The 12,676-nt window shown below is 43.7% G+C and overlaps 1 protein-coding gene across 1 annotated transcript in view; it reads left to right on the top strand.

Moving 5' to 3' along the window:
* ABLIM2 (actin binding LIM protein family member 2) overlaps nt 1-12,676 on the top strand; it is a 230,106-nt gene that overhangs the window by 107,067 nt on the left and 110,363 nt on the right. The window contains exons 5-6 of the mRNA XM_073574547.1: nt 8,815-8,941; nt 9,204-9,297. Coding sequence (XP_073430648.1) covers nt 8,815-8,941; nt 9,204-9,297 — 221 coding nt within the window. The remainder of the gene's footprint in view (nt 1-8,814; nt 8,942-9,203; nt 9,298-12,676) is intronic.

Raw genomic sequence — 12,676 nt, 5'->3', positions numbered from 1 at the left:
AGAGAGTGCAGCTGTGGGATATAATACAAGATGTAACAGTACAGGATCAGTAAGTAATGTAATGTATTTACACAATGACTGCAGCAGCAGAATAGTGAGCGCAGCTCTGGAGTATAATACAGGTTTAGAGATGGACAGACCCCTAGATGTTCGGGTTCAGGTTAAACCTCCGGTCACTGGCATCGACTGATGGGACTATTGCTCCCATCAGCTTACACTTGCTGCCGCTAATAACAGCAAGAGCAGATGCGCTCTAAATAAATAAAAAAAAACGGTGTGGGTTCCCCTGTATTTTTGATAACCAGCCAGGCAAAACTGACGGCTGGGGGCTGCAACCTTCAGCTGTCAGCATTAGCAAGGCAGGTTGTCAAGCTGTTTTTTTTAATGATTTAAATAAATAATTTAAAAAAACGGCATGAGGTTTCCCTCAATTTTGACATCCAGACTTGCTAGACCAGACAGCTAGGGGCTGGTATTCTCAGGCTGGTAATTGGCCATGGATATTGGCTACCCCTAGACTAAAAATAGCAGCCCGCAGCTGCCCAGAAAAGGTGCATCTATTAGATGAGCCATTTCTGCCGCTTTGCCCGGCTCTTCCCACTTGCCTAGTAGCGGTGGCAAGTGGGGTTCACATTTGTGGGGTTGATATCACCTATGTATTATCTGGTGACATCAAGCCCAAAGCTAAGTAATGGAGAGGAGTATATAAGACACCCATCCATTACTAATCCTATAATTACATGGTAAATAAAGACACACTTTTACGTTTTTATTTAAAAATAACAAACACAGTTATACTCACCTAACGCCCATTCCATTGAATCCCTCGTCTCCGGTAATAAAGCAAAAATAAAAAGCAACAATATCCCTCACCTGTCCGTTGTTCTCTCCTACGATGTAATCCATGTCTGGGGACGAACAGTTTTCCACCTGGACGGTGCCAAGATGCGACCGTCCAGGCTGAAAACCACAGATGAATCGAGGTGAAGTCCGTGTTCGGTGTCCATGCCTGAACACTAGGTGTTCGGTATGTACGCCGAACTTTACTATTCGGGTTCGTCCATCTCTATACAGGATGCAACTCAGGATCAGTACAGGATACAGAGTGCAGCTCTGGGGTATAATACAGGATGTAACTCAGGATCAGTACAGGATCAGTAATGTAATGGAAGGAAGAAGTGACTACACCAGCAGAATAGTGAGTGCAGCTCTGAGGCATAATATATGATTTAACTCTGGATCAGTTCAAGATAAATAATGTTGGGTCTTCTTTTAAAGTGGTTGTCCACTACTAGGACAACACCTTCTTAAATACTATATCCCCCTTGTAAATTAAAAACACTCTATACTTGCCTACCACACTAGTGGCGTTCTGGTGATGTTGGTGCCGGATGTTCTGGGTCTCGCGTGACATTGTTATGTCACATGAGCCCTGCAGCCAATCAGCAGCCGCTATTGAGCAGCTAAACTCTCACTTCTTTTTGGACGAACCTTGGACGTCAGATAGGTGAGAGCTCTGTAGACCATTCTTGACATAACAGTATCACGTGAGCCTCAGGAGACCCGGCAACTGTATGGGAGTTGAGTATTGGGTGATGCTATTTTACATGGTGGAATATAGTATTTTAGAAGGTAGTAGCCTAGTCGCGGACAATCCCTTTAAGCCATAAAAGCTTTCACTCTGCCGTGAAGAACATTTGCATTGTGTCTATTAAATATGTGTCCATTTATCCAAAATATTAATAAGTCGGTGCTCTAATTCATTCCACAAGTAAAGTGTTGGATGGGGCTGAGGTCCGGGCTCTATGTGGCCTGTAACTAGGGATTAGCAGACCCATGGAAGTTCGGCTTCGTCGGGTTCGGCCGATCATGAATCCAAAGTTTGGTTTGAGTACCAGAACTTGACCGCGGAACCAAACTACATATAAGTAAATGGGAACCTGAACTTTGGTGCTGTAAAATGGCTGTAAAATCGTCATAGTAAGGGCTAGGGGGCTGCAAAAGGAAGCAAAATGGGGGAAATTGAAGGACAATTGCCCTTCAAACAAATGTGGATAGGAAAATGACTTAAAATAACATGGAATAAAAAAATATAACAAATGATAATCTTGAGCCAGGAGCCGGAGTACAAAGTGGAGGAGTGGAGTGCTGCCTTGCATGTGTAGTTTACTATATTTGTTACTAAATATTAAACTAAATGTAAAAAGATTTTTTTCTGTTTGTTTCTTTCTCTTTTTACTTACTAAGTTAGTAATGAGAGTATCTGATAGACGCATCTCCATTACTTACCCTTGGGCTTGATGTCAGCGGACATTACACATCTGACATCAACCCCACAATCCCATTACCCTGACTGCAATCGCACCAAGCAATCGGGAAGAGCTGAGGCTAAGCACCAAAATTGGCACATCTAATGGAAGCTCCATTTCTGTGTTGGCTGTGGGGTGCCTTTATTAGGTTGGCAAGGGGCCAATATCTATGAACCTTCCCAGCCTATTAATATCTGCCTCCAGCTGTCTGCTTTACTTTGGCTGGTTATTAAAAGTACAAGGGACCTCACTTCATTTTTTAGAGTCCCCCCCCACCAAAGGCAAAGCAGATAGCTTGAGTCTGATATTACTAGGCTGGGAAGCTTCGTGGTTATTGGTCCCTTCCCAACATAATAAGTCCAGCTCACAGCTGTCTGCTTTCCTTTGGCTGGTTATTAAAAATAGGGGGGAACTCTAAAAAAAATATGTGGGGTTCCCTCTACTTTTAATATCCAACAGATGTAAAGCAGACCACTAGAGGAAGGAAGGTCTATAGATATTGACCCATACCCAAGCAAATAAAACTAGCCCTCAGCTGCCCTAGAAATGGGGCATTCATTAGATGCGCCAATTTTAGTGCTTAGCCTCAGCTCTTCTCGATTACATTGGTGTGGTGGCAGTCAGGGTAATGGGATTGTGGGTTTGATGTCAGATGTGTATTGTCGACATAAATTGTTTATTGATTTATTTTACACTGTAAGGCCAGGTCACGTGCTGCGCCAGCCAATCACAGGCATACCATTTCTTGGCATGGCTGTAATGGAGCCAGAGGTGTCCACAGCCTTAAAACTTGTTGATTGGCCGTGTTGCAGCATTTCAACAAGCTTTCTTAGGCTTCCAAACCCGAACAGTAACATGGACATACAGTAAGAAGTCCATGTTCATGGTTCAGCACCAGACACTAGGTGTCCCTTACGAACCCCAATCTTTACCATTCGAGTTCTCTCATCCCTACCTCTAACATTCTTCCATCACCAAATTTCCCAAACCATGTCTTTATGCACCTTGCTTTGTGATCTGGAGCACAATCATGGGAAACTGAAATGTTTGCAGTTTGCCGAGTTTTGTTTTTAAGACAAAAAATTTCTTATTTGCTTCTTTTTTTTAATTATAGATTCCATAGAATAATAAACATAGCTCCGCCGTATCAGAAAAAACATACATTGGATATGTCTGTTCCATATGCAACTATACTGCATCATTGTATTTAAAAGCCTTTGCAGCGCCACCTAATGGTAAAAAGTAGTACTGCAGCATTTTTATTTTTTTTTACAATAATTATATTATTATTAATTACGGATAAATTAAAACCTAGCGCCCCTGTACAAGAAGTACTTCCAGATTGTAACTTATATATAAAATCTTATCATAAAGCAAGAAGAATGTAGTACTTGTTGAATTATAGCACATCTTTACTTTAGTCTCTTACTTATATTTAGCTCGGTGTAGTTTATGGATCTTCAGTAAGTGGATACAGGGAACAAATGTTTGGTGCGTGCTGAGAAGCAGATGTGGAGTGAACTCGGAGCACAGTGGGTGGCTCACAGCATAAGTCATTAAATCTTCCTGCAGAGGCCACAGAGCCAGGGACGACTGCGAGGCTTGGTAAATACGTAAAGTTAGAGAAGAACGCGTACTGTACACTGGGTGACATATTGTTCTGCAAATCTGAAACTTCACATAGCTATGTCAGTTCTTTTCCTAATTCAGACTTTTGGCTGTCTGCAAGCCAATTCCCAAACTTTAAAGGGTATGGTCACACTATGTAAAAGTTTATATGTCATGCATAAATAGATGAGAAAGTTTGTAAATAAATTGTTTTGCGTATCCTGTAGATCTTTTATTATAAAAATGAAAAACATAGCAATAATAATAACAGAAAAAAGAAAAATATCATCCAGAAAAATAATCCGTATAATGAACACTGGTCCAGCCGCTCAATCTCTCCTCTCACACATATTATACATATATACAGAAAAATAACTAATATTAATCACTTACACCTTCTGGTCCGGTTTCCAACAAACTAATAACAAACAAATAAAATAAACAATAGAAAACAAAAACTATATACATACTTTTTTTTTAATTTTAAATAAAATAACCACAAACTATACAAATATATATAACTAGAGGTGTGCCCGATGCTACCGCATCGGAAGGAAAGTGTTTGAGTACGTGTGTGTGTGTGTGTGAGTACTTGAGTACGTGTGTGTATGTGAGTGTGTGCATGTGAGTATGTGTGTGTGTATATGAGCACGTGTGTGTATATGAGTACGTGTGTGTGTGTATGTGAGTACTTGAGTACGTGTGTGTATGTGAGTGTGCATGTGAGTACGTATGTGAGTACGTGTGTTTGTGCATGTGAATATGTGTGTGTGTATGTGAGTACGTGTTTGTGTGTATGTCATGATCCATGCTGGATCATGACAGATAAAAGCACATGTAATTACCTCTTTTATTTTTTGTCTTAAGCTGTGTGCTTAACCCCTTAACGACCAGGGGTATTTTTGGTTTTGCATTTTCATTTTTCCCTCCCCTTATTTCCAGAGCCATAACTTTTTTATTTTTCAGTCTATATGGCCATGTGAGGGCTTATTTTTTGCAGGACGAGTTGTACTTTTAATTGACACCATTGGTTTTACCATGTCATGTACTCGAAAACAGGAAAAAAATTCCAAGTGCGGTGAAATTGCCAAAAAAGTGCAATCCCACACTTGTTTTTTGCTTGGCTTTTTTGCTAGGTTCACTAGATGCTGAATCTGACCTGCCATTATGATTCTCCAGGTAATTACGAGTTCATAGACACCAAACATGTATAGGTTCTCTTTTATCTAAGTGGTGAAAAAAAATTCCAAAGTTTGCTAAAAAAGAAAAAAAAAATTGCGCAATTTTCCGAGACCCGTAGCGTCTCCATTTTTCATGATCTGGGGTCGGTGAGGGCTTATTTTTTCTGTGCCGGGCTGACGTTTTTAATGATACCACACTTGTGCAGATACGTTCTTTTGATCGCCCGTTATTGCATTTTAATTCAATGTCTTGGCGATCAAAAAAACGTAATTCTGGCGTTTTTAATTTTTTTCGGGTTAATGCTTTTTTTTATTGATAGATCGGGCGATTCTGAACGCGGCGATACCTAATATGTGTATGTGGGATTTTTTTTTTACTGTTTTATTTTGATTGGGGCGAAAGGGGGTGATTTGAACTTTTAGGTTTTTTTAATTTTTTTTTTTTACTTTTGGCATGCTTCAATAGCCTCCATAGGAGGCTAGAAGCATGCGCAACCCAATCGGCTCTGCTACATATGGTCGATGAGCAGATCGCCCATATGTAGCAGATTTACTCCTGTGCTTTCAGCGCCGACCACCGGGTGGCGCTGAAAGCCATATGCCTGGAACAACCATAGAGGTCTCATAGAGACCTCTGGTTGTCCAGGCAACATGACGCCGACCCCCGATCACGTGACGGGGGTCGGCGATGACGTCATTTCCGGCCTGGCGGCCGGAAATGCTATTTAAATGCCCGCTGTCAGCTTTGACAGCAGGATTTAACTAGTTAATAGGCACGGGCGGATTGCGATTCCGCTCGCGCCTATTGTGGGCACATGTCAGCTGTTTATAACAGCTGACATCTCCCGGCTTTGATGCGGGCTCAGCGCCGGAGCCCTCATCAAAGCAGGGGAGATGTCTGATGACGGACTGTGTCCGTCATTGGACATTAAGGGGTTAAGTTTGGTTTTGCCCCCGGTGGCCATTAGGATTATTACACAGTGGTGTCTTTTGTTCTAGTTTGCCCCCGGTGGTGGTGAGTGTCATTGCACTCTGGTTTCTTTAGTTTGGTGCATGTGATTATAAAGCAGGTGTGATTGCTGGCTCTTACCTATAAAAGAGTGTCAGGTGTTGCAATCACTGTTGGTGATAGTGTTCAATCAACCATCCTTGGTGGAGGAAGGATCTAGAGAGAGGTCCTGTCAGCTCAGTCAGAGCCCTGTTGTGGAAGGAGTCAGAGGGGATTTCCTTGCAGCTCTGAGAGAGCTTGGTGGCAGCTATTCAGGAGGAAAGCTGCATTCTGGTGGTGGACTCTGTTGCTGGGAGCAAGAGCAACAGAGCCAAGCTAAGTGGTGTTTCCATGTGTGTATTTTTCCCTGGTGTGTATTAGTACAGCGGTGGGGCCAGTGCCTGCATCACCCAGCTCCCTAGCAAGGGATAGGTTTAGGGTGTGCTAGGGTGACAGGTATCCTGATCGGCGCCTGGTGCGGAACCGGCCTAGGGAACGTTAGGAGTGTGAGGGACACTGACTCAGGGGTGTGCAGAAGGTCTCAACGTCCCCGTTCCCTATCGCAGGGCCCACCGTTGTAACTGTTTCCCCTTTCCCCGTGTCTTGTTGTTTTAGTTACCGGCCTGCAGGCCGTGTCACACAGGACAGTTTCACGTGCCGTGTCTTGTTTCAGTTACCGGTCTGCTGGTCGCATCACACAGGACGGGTCCACATGACAGTGTGTGTGTATGTGAGTACGTGTGTGTGTGTATGTGAGTACGTGTGTGTGTATGTGAGTATGTGTGTGTGTGTGTACATGAGTGTGTATGTATGTGTGTGTACATGTGTGTATGTACGTGTGTGTGTATACATGGTGGGCAGGCAGCTGCGGGTCCGGCGGGGGGGTCCGGCGGCGTGGCCAGCAGCGGCAGGTCCAGTGGCGGTGGCGGGGGTCCTGGCGGCAGCCAGCCGGCTGGATAGACCGCGGCTTGCGGCCTGTGCTGGAGATGGGGTGCAGCGCCACCAGAGGGCGCCTGCATAACAGTTGGAATAACAAACTGTAGACCCAAGTCCAAAGAGACTCTGGCAAAATGCACACACTGCCCAGATTAAATCAGTAAAGGGAGCAGGTAAGTTTTGATCAGGTTTACCCTTTCCCTTAGGGTCAGAGACCAACCCTTCCATTGGTTCACCTTCTGAGTGGCGATCTCTAGCCTGCTGTCCCAATTTTACTTGGGGTAATCCCCCTGGCCAAATTCAATGCCAAGGACTTTTGCACAGACTTTGGGTGCTGGAAAGGTGTCCGGGAGATCAAAACCAGGATCTCCTCCTCCCAGCCAGAGACTCTCACACTTATAGCGGTTGATCTTGGACCCGGATGCCTCCGAGTAGCGATCTACCTCTGACATCAGCCACCCTGCCTCCTCATGAGAGGAAACAAAATCAGTGACATCATCGGCATACGCCACCACCCTCAGAGTGGCTTCCGGTGCTGCCCGGTCCATCCCGATCCCGGCCAACAGTCCACACTCCACCCTCCTAAGAAGTGAGTCAATCTCAAATATGCACAGCAGCGGGCTCAAGGGACAACCCTGTCGAACACCAGATCCAGCCTCAAAAGAGCTGGCAATCCAACCGTTCACAAGCGGGAAACTCTCTGCCTGACCGTACAAGGTCTTAAGCCAATCAACAAACCTCCCCCGGCAGGCCATATCTCAGAAGGACAAATCAGACGTACTCATGATTAACCCTATCAAACGCTTTTGCCTTGTCCAGTAACAGCATGTACCCCTTCCAGTGACCAGCCCTACCCTGCTCCACTGCCTGTCAGACACAGAGCACAGCACTAAATGTGCTGTGGCCTGGAACAGAGCAATGCTGGGCCTCTGAAAGGAGTCGCGGTGCAAATTTCACCAGCCTATTAAACAGCACCTTCCTGTCTGCATTGAAAAGTGCTATGGGATGCTAATTCTCAAGGAAAGATGGGTCCTTACCCTTTGACAAGATGATCAGGGCAGACCTCCTCATTGACTTTGGCAGAGTGCCCGAGGAAAGACTCATTAAATACCTCAGTCAAGGGGGGAACCAAAGCGTCCTTAAAGGTCTTATAGAACTCAGATGTTAAGCCATCTGGACCTGGCGATTTTTTTTTTTTTATTTTTTTTTGGCAAGCCCTTCAATTGCCAACTTAACTTCCTCTTTCCTGATCATCTCTGTTAAAACATCAAAAGAGGGGAGAGGGGTCTACCCCTGGTTCGGGAATGGTTTCAGTCAGGAAAGCCGACATCTCATCCCAATTAAGATCCCTCTTCCCCAAGAGGTGCGAGCAGAAGGATCTGGCAACCTCCAGGATTCCTGATCTGGATCGCCTCAGGGACCCTGCAGTGTCGACCAGTCCAGTAACCACTTTACTATTCACCGACATCTTGCAGTTTCTGTTAGGGTCAAGCGAGCCGTACTTCCCGTAATCCCTCTCAAAAACCAAAGATGCGTGTCCATCGTACTGACCCTCTAGAGATCTCTTCTCGGCTACCTCCAGTTGAGACAAGATGCTCGAGTTTCCTCCTCAGACACTGATATAGGTGGTACCTGCTCAGACACACAAAGGAAATAAACATGTGTAATTTCAATAATTTTTTGGGAGAAATCCTTCATTTTCTGGAACAATTTCAATGGTTTCAACACTTTTGGCCATGACTGTTAGTGTTCTATCCATCAGGGTCACAGTGTGATATTTCTCCCCACTTAGACTGCGGAGGCTGCGGCTTGGAAATAAAAAATGGTCAGTCACTGGTTGCCCTGGAGAAACACTGGCACTTGGACTGTTTCAAATGCAAGACCTGCGGTGTCCATTTGAAGGCGGAATATATTAGCAAGTAAGTGAATATATCTGGTATATCTGGAGTGGGTGACGGAGACACACATATAGACTATGGCACAAGTATTGCAACTTTGTGGGTGATCGATTGGGGGTTCCAGTGAATCCGGGTGGCAGCAATGATCAAAGGGAGTCCGAATCCGGTCCCTGCACCAGTCCTGGATAAATGGGCTTCAGCAGTGGTTTCACTCTGAATCCCCTCCCTTTTCTCCAGCATAGCGGTGATGATATTAACCCTTGCCATTCTGTCTGTCTTGCAGAGATGGGATCCCTTATTGTGAAATGGACTACCATGCTATGTTTGGCATCAAGTGTGACCACTGTGAGAAGTTCATCACGGGCCGAGTGCTGGAGGTAATCACACCACAGCAAGAAATTTTGTATATGCCACGTGGATTGATTATGAATTATTATTGATTTTTCCATATATTGTAAAATTTATATCTCTGTACATGTATGAAGAAGTGATGACATCCCTTCCATCTGTCATCTAATCCTACAACCAGTCGGTGGCCTCAGCGGTCAGGTGACTGAATGGATGGGACATCATTTCTTCCAGTCCCACTGGCACTGGAGTGTCGGAGATTTGAAAGGGGACGTACTGTAGCACTTCATTTTTTATTACAGATCCCTTCTTTCTGCAGATTTTAACTAGTGGATAAAATCCTCTTGAAGCTACAGTAACATGCAAAAGTTTTTGGCAGGTGTGGAAAAAATACTGCTAAGTAAGAAAAGTAGGAATGTTTTCAAAAACAGAAGTGTTAATAGTGTACTTGCATCAATTTACCAAATGAAAAGAGAATGAACAAAAGAGAAACCTAAATTACATCAATATTTTGTGCTTTCAAAACAGCATCAAAGCAGGAATTCTTCTTGGCAGATGTGAACATAGTTTTTGAAGGATCTCGGCAAGGAGAGTTTTCCATGCATCTTGGAGACCTAACTATAGATCTTCTGTGGATGAGGCTGGTGCAAATTCTTCTGTATCTTCATGTAATCCCAGATAGACTGGATGATGATTAGATCAGGGCCAAATCATCACTTCCAGGTTTCCTTGTTCTTCTTAACCCTGAAGATCGTTCTTAATGACATTGCCTGTATGTTTGAGGTTGTTGTCCTGCTGGAGAATAAAATTGGAGCCAATCAGATTCCTCCCTGTTGGTATTGCATGATGGATAAGTATCTGCTTGTTGTTCTCAAAATTGAGGACACGAAGAAATTGGCAACATTAAGGACTGTAGATGTAGTGGTCGGCCAAGGAAACTTAGTGCAGCTGATGAAATCGGAAGATGTCCAGCAGTGCCATCAGCTCAGAATTGGCAGCAACCAGTAAGACCTGGCTACTCCCATCTATTGTTCAAAGTAGTCTGCCTAGAAGTGGTCTTCATGGAAACATTGCAGGCAAAAACCATACGTTCTACGTTGAAATAAGGCAAAGTGACTCAACTATGCAGAAAAATGGCAACTGGTCTTCTGGACTGATGGGCCAAAATGTGAAATATTTTGCTGTAACAGAAGGCATTTTTTTGTTGAAGTGCTGGAGAGCAGTACAATAATGAGTGTCTGTAGGCAACAGTGAAGCATGGTGGAAGCTCCTTACAAGTTTGGGGCTTCATTTCAGAAAATAGGGTTGGGGATTTGGTAAGGATTTATAGTGTTCTCCAATCTGTGAAATACAGGCAGATATTAACAGTCATGTAATATTATCAGGGAGGCGTTTGGCTCCAAATTTATTCCACAGCAGGACAGCAACAACAAACGTACAGCTATGTATGTATATATGTCCACCACAGAGCCCTGATCTCATCATCTTCCAGTCTGCCTGGGATTATATGAAGAAACAGAAGGATTTACACAAGCCTCATCCACAGAAGATCTGTAGTTCTCTAAAATTTTGCAACAACCTCCCTGAAGAGGAGGCAAAAAAATTGGGCATGTGCACAACCCAATAGAATATCATGGGTACGAGTGCCGTCCGTGAAAATCACGAATAGCACTCATCCGATATAACGATATAATCGGTCGTGATCCCTTGAGAGAGTGACTAATCGTGGCCAAAGTGCTCAAGATCTGTGGCAGTTTCAACATTTGGACACCAGCAATTTCATAAATTTGGCATATTTACTGACTATGGGTGAATATACGAGTTCTGTAGAGGGTCAGCTCAGAGTACCCCATTTTGACATTACTTTTTTTTTTTAATTTATGTATTTCATTGAATTTTTTTGGACTTTTTGAAGCTTTTTGTGCCTACAATATATAAATTCTGCAGCCAAAAATATGTAACTTAAGGTTCCATTGTATTTTGAAAAACATCTCCACGCCATGTGTCATCCCCAAGACATGGTGGGAAGTCACACCTAATAAAAAGAAATCCTTTATTTCGCATTATTCCCTGTCAAATGAAGAGTAACAAACCACCCGCTCTTAGGAACCGTTCCTGAAATTCGCCCATCTACACCGCAGAGCATGTGAAGGATTAGTTATTAATGACTTTGTTTCTAAGATGTGGTGACTGTGGTAAATGACAGTCTCTTCTCTCTGTGCAGCCTGTTGGCAGATGAATCGGTGACGACTGACATTGGGATTTCAGGAAGCCAATACAGATTTCTTTTTTTTTGTGTGCGTTTATTGCTTTATACAAAAGTGCTAAAAAATGGAAAACAATGTAAAATGTAAATCTATGGTAATAGGAATCCCACCAATTATCTGATTAAGGGGGGTTATAGTAAAGAGGAACTGGTAGTGCAGGTCTCTACTATGCACTTGTATGTAGGAGAACTTGCAGTACCATTTACGGCCACTACTCAATGTATTGAGCTGGGTCCACTTCCATCATCCAATCAAAGTCCTTGGCGGTATTCAAACTCCTACTAATCTGATATCATAGTCCCAGAGAACCCCTTTAAAATCTTATGCTTCCATTTTGCTATGGTAAACTGATATATAGACCGTAAACAACATTCAGTGTTGTCGTACAAAGGACAAATACCCATTTAACATTTAAGTCAAGAGTTAACATACTTGACTCTTAAGAGAATCTTTCAACAGGTTTTTGCAACCTCTTCTGAGAACAGCATAATGTAATAAAAGAGATACCGATTCAAGCGATGTATCACTTAGTTTACTGGGTGCATCGGCTGTGACTGTTAGAATCTGTTCAGTTTGTGACTATTCGCCATTTTCTTGTAGTGTTCTGGCTGCTGGTCTTTTTCCCCTGGTGCTGGCTTTGTCTTGGGTCAGGTGACTGTATAATCCTTTATTAACCTGCACCTGTCTCCCATTCCTTGCTGGACAACGGTGTTAATCCGCTTGAGTTCTGGCTTGGAGCCTTGCTTTGCGTCCTGTGTGTTTAATTAGTGCAGTGCTGGGACCTCTGGTTCTGCGAGTCTTAGTTTCTGTTTTCCGTTTGTTTCTGCAGCCTTCTCTTTGTTTTCTATTAGGAGATGATTCGTTTTTGTACCCAGTCCTTAGATCTTTCAGGGACCCCCTTCCCACTATCTATAGGTCTTCGCTTGAGATTAACCTAGGATCGTCGGTGGGTCTGTTTGCTAGGAATGGGTCACCCACCCCATCGTAGGGTATCAGCCTAGTCGCAGTGCAGGGTCAGTTTCCCCCCCCCCCTCCTACCTTAGTCCTGTGCTGCAGTACCGTAACAGTGACACAGTCAAAGTTTTTAGGTGTAGCATGTAGCCAACCTCAGAAAGCTAACCTCGCCCACACCACTTTATGT

This window comes from Dendrobates tinctorius, unplaced genomic scaffold (assembly GCF_039654945.1).
Source record: "Dendrobates tinctorius isolate UK_male_01 unplaced genomic scaffold, ASM3965494v1 ptg000039l, whole genome shotgun sequence".
In the NCBI taxonomy this organism is placed as follows: Eukaryota; Metazoa; Chordata; class Amphibia; order Anura; family Dendrobatidae; genus Dendrobates; species Dendrobates tinctorius.
Note: the sequence above shows the minus strand (reverse complement) of the source record. Positions and strands in the feature narration are given on the sequence as shown.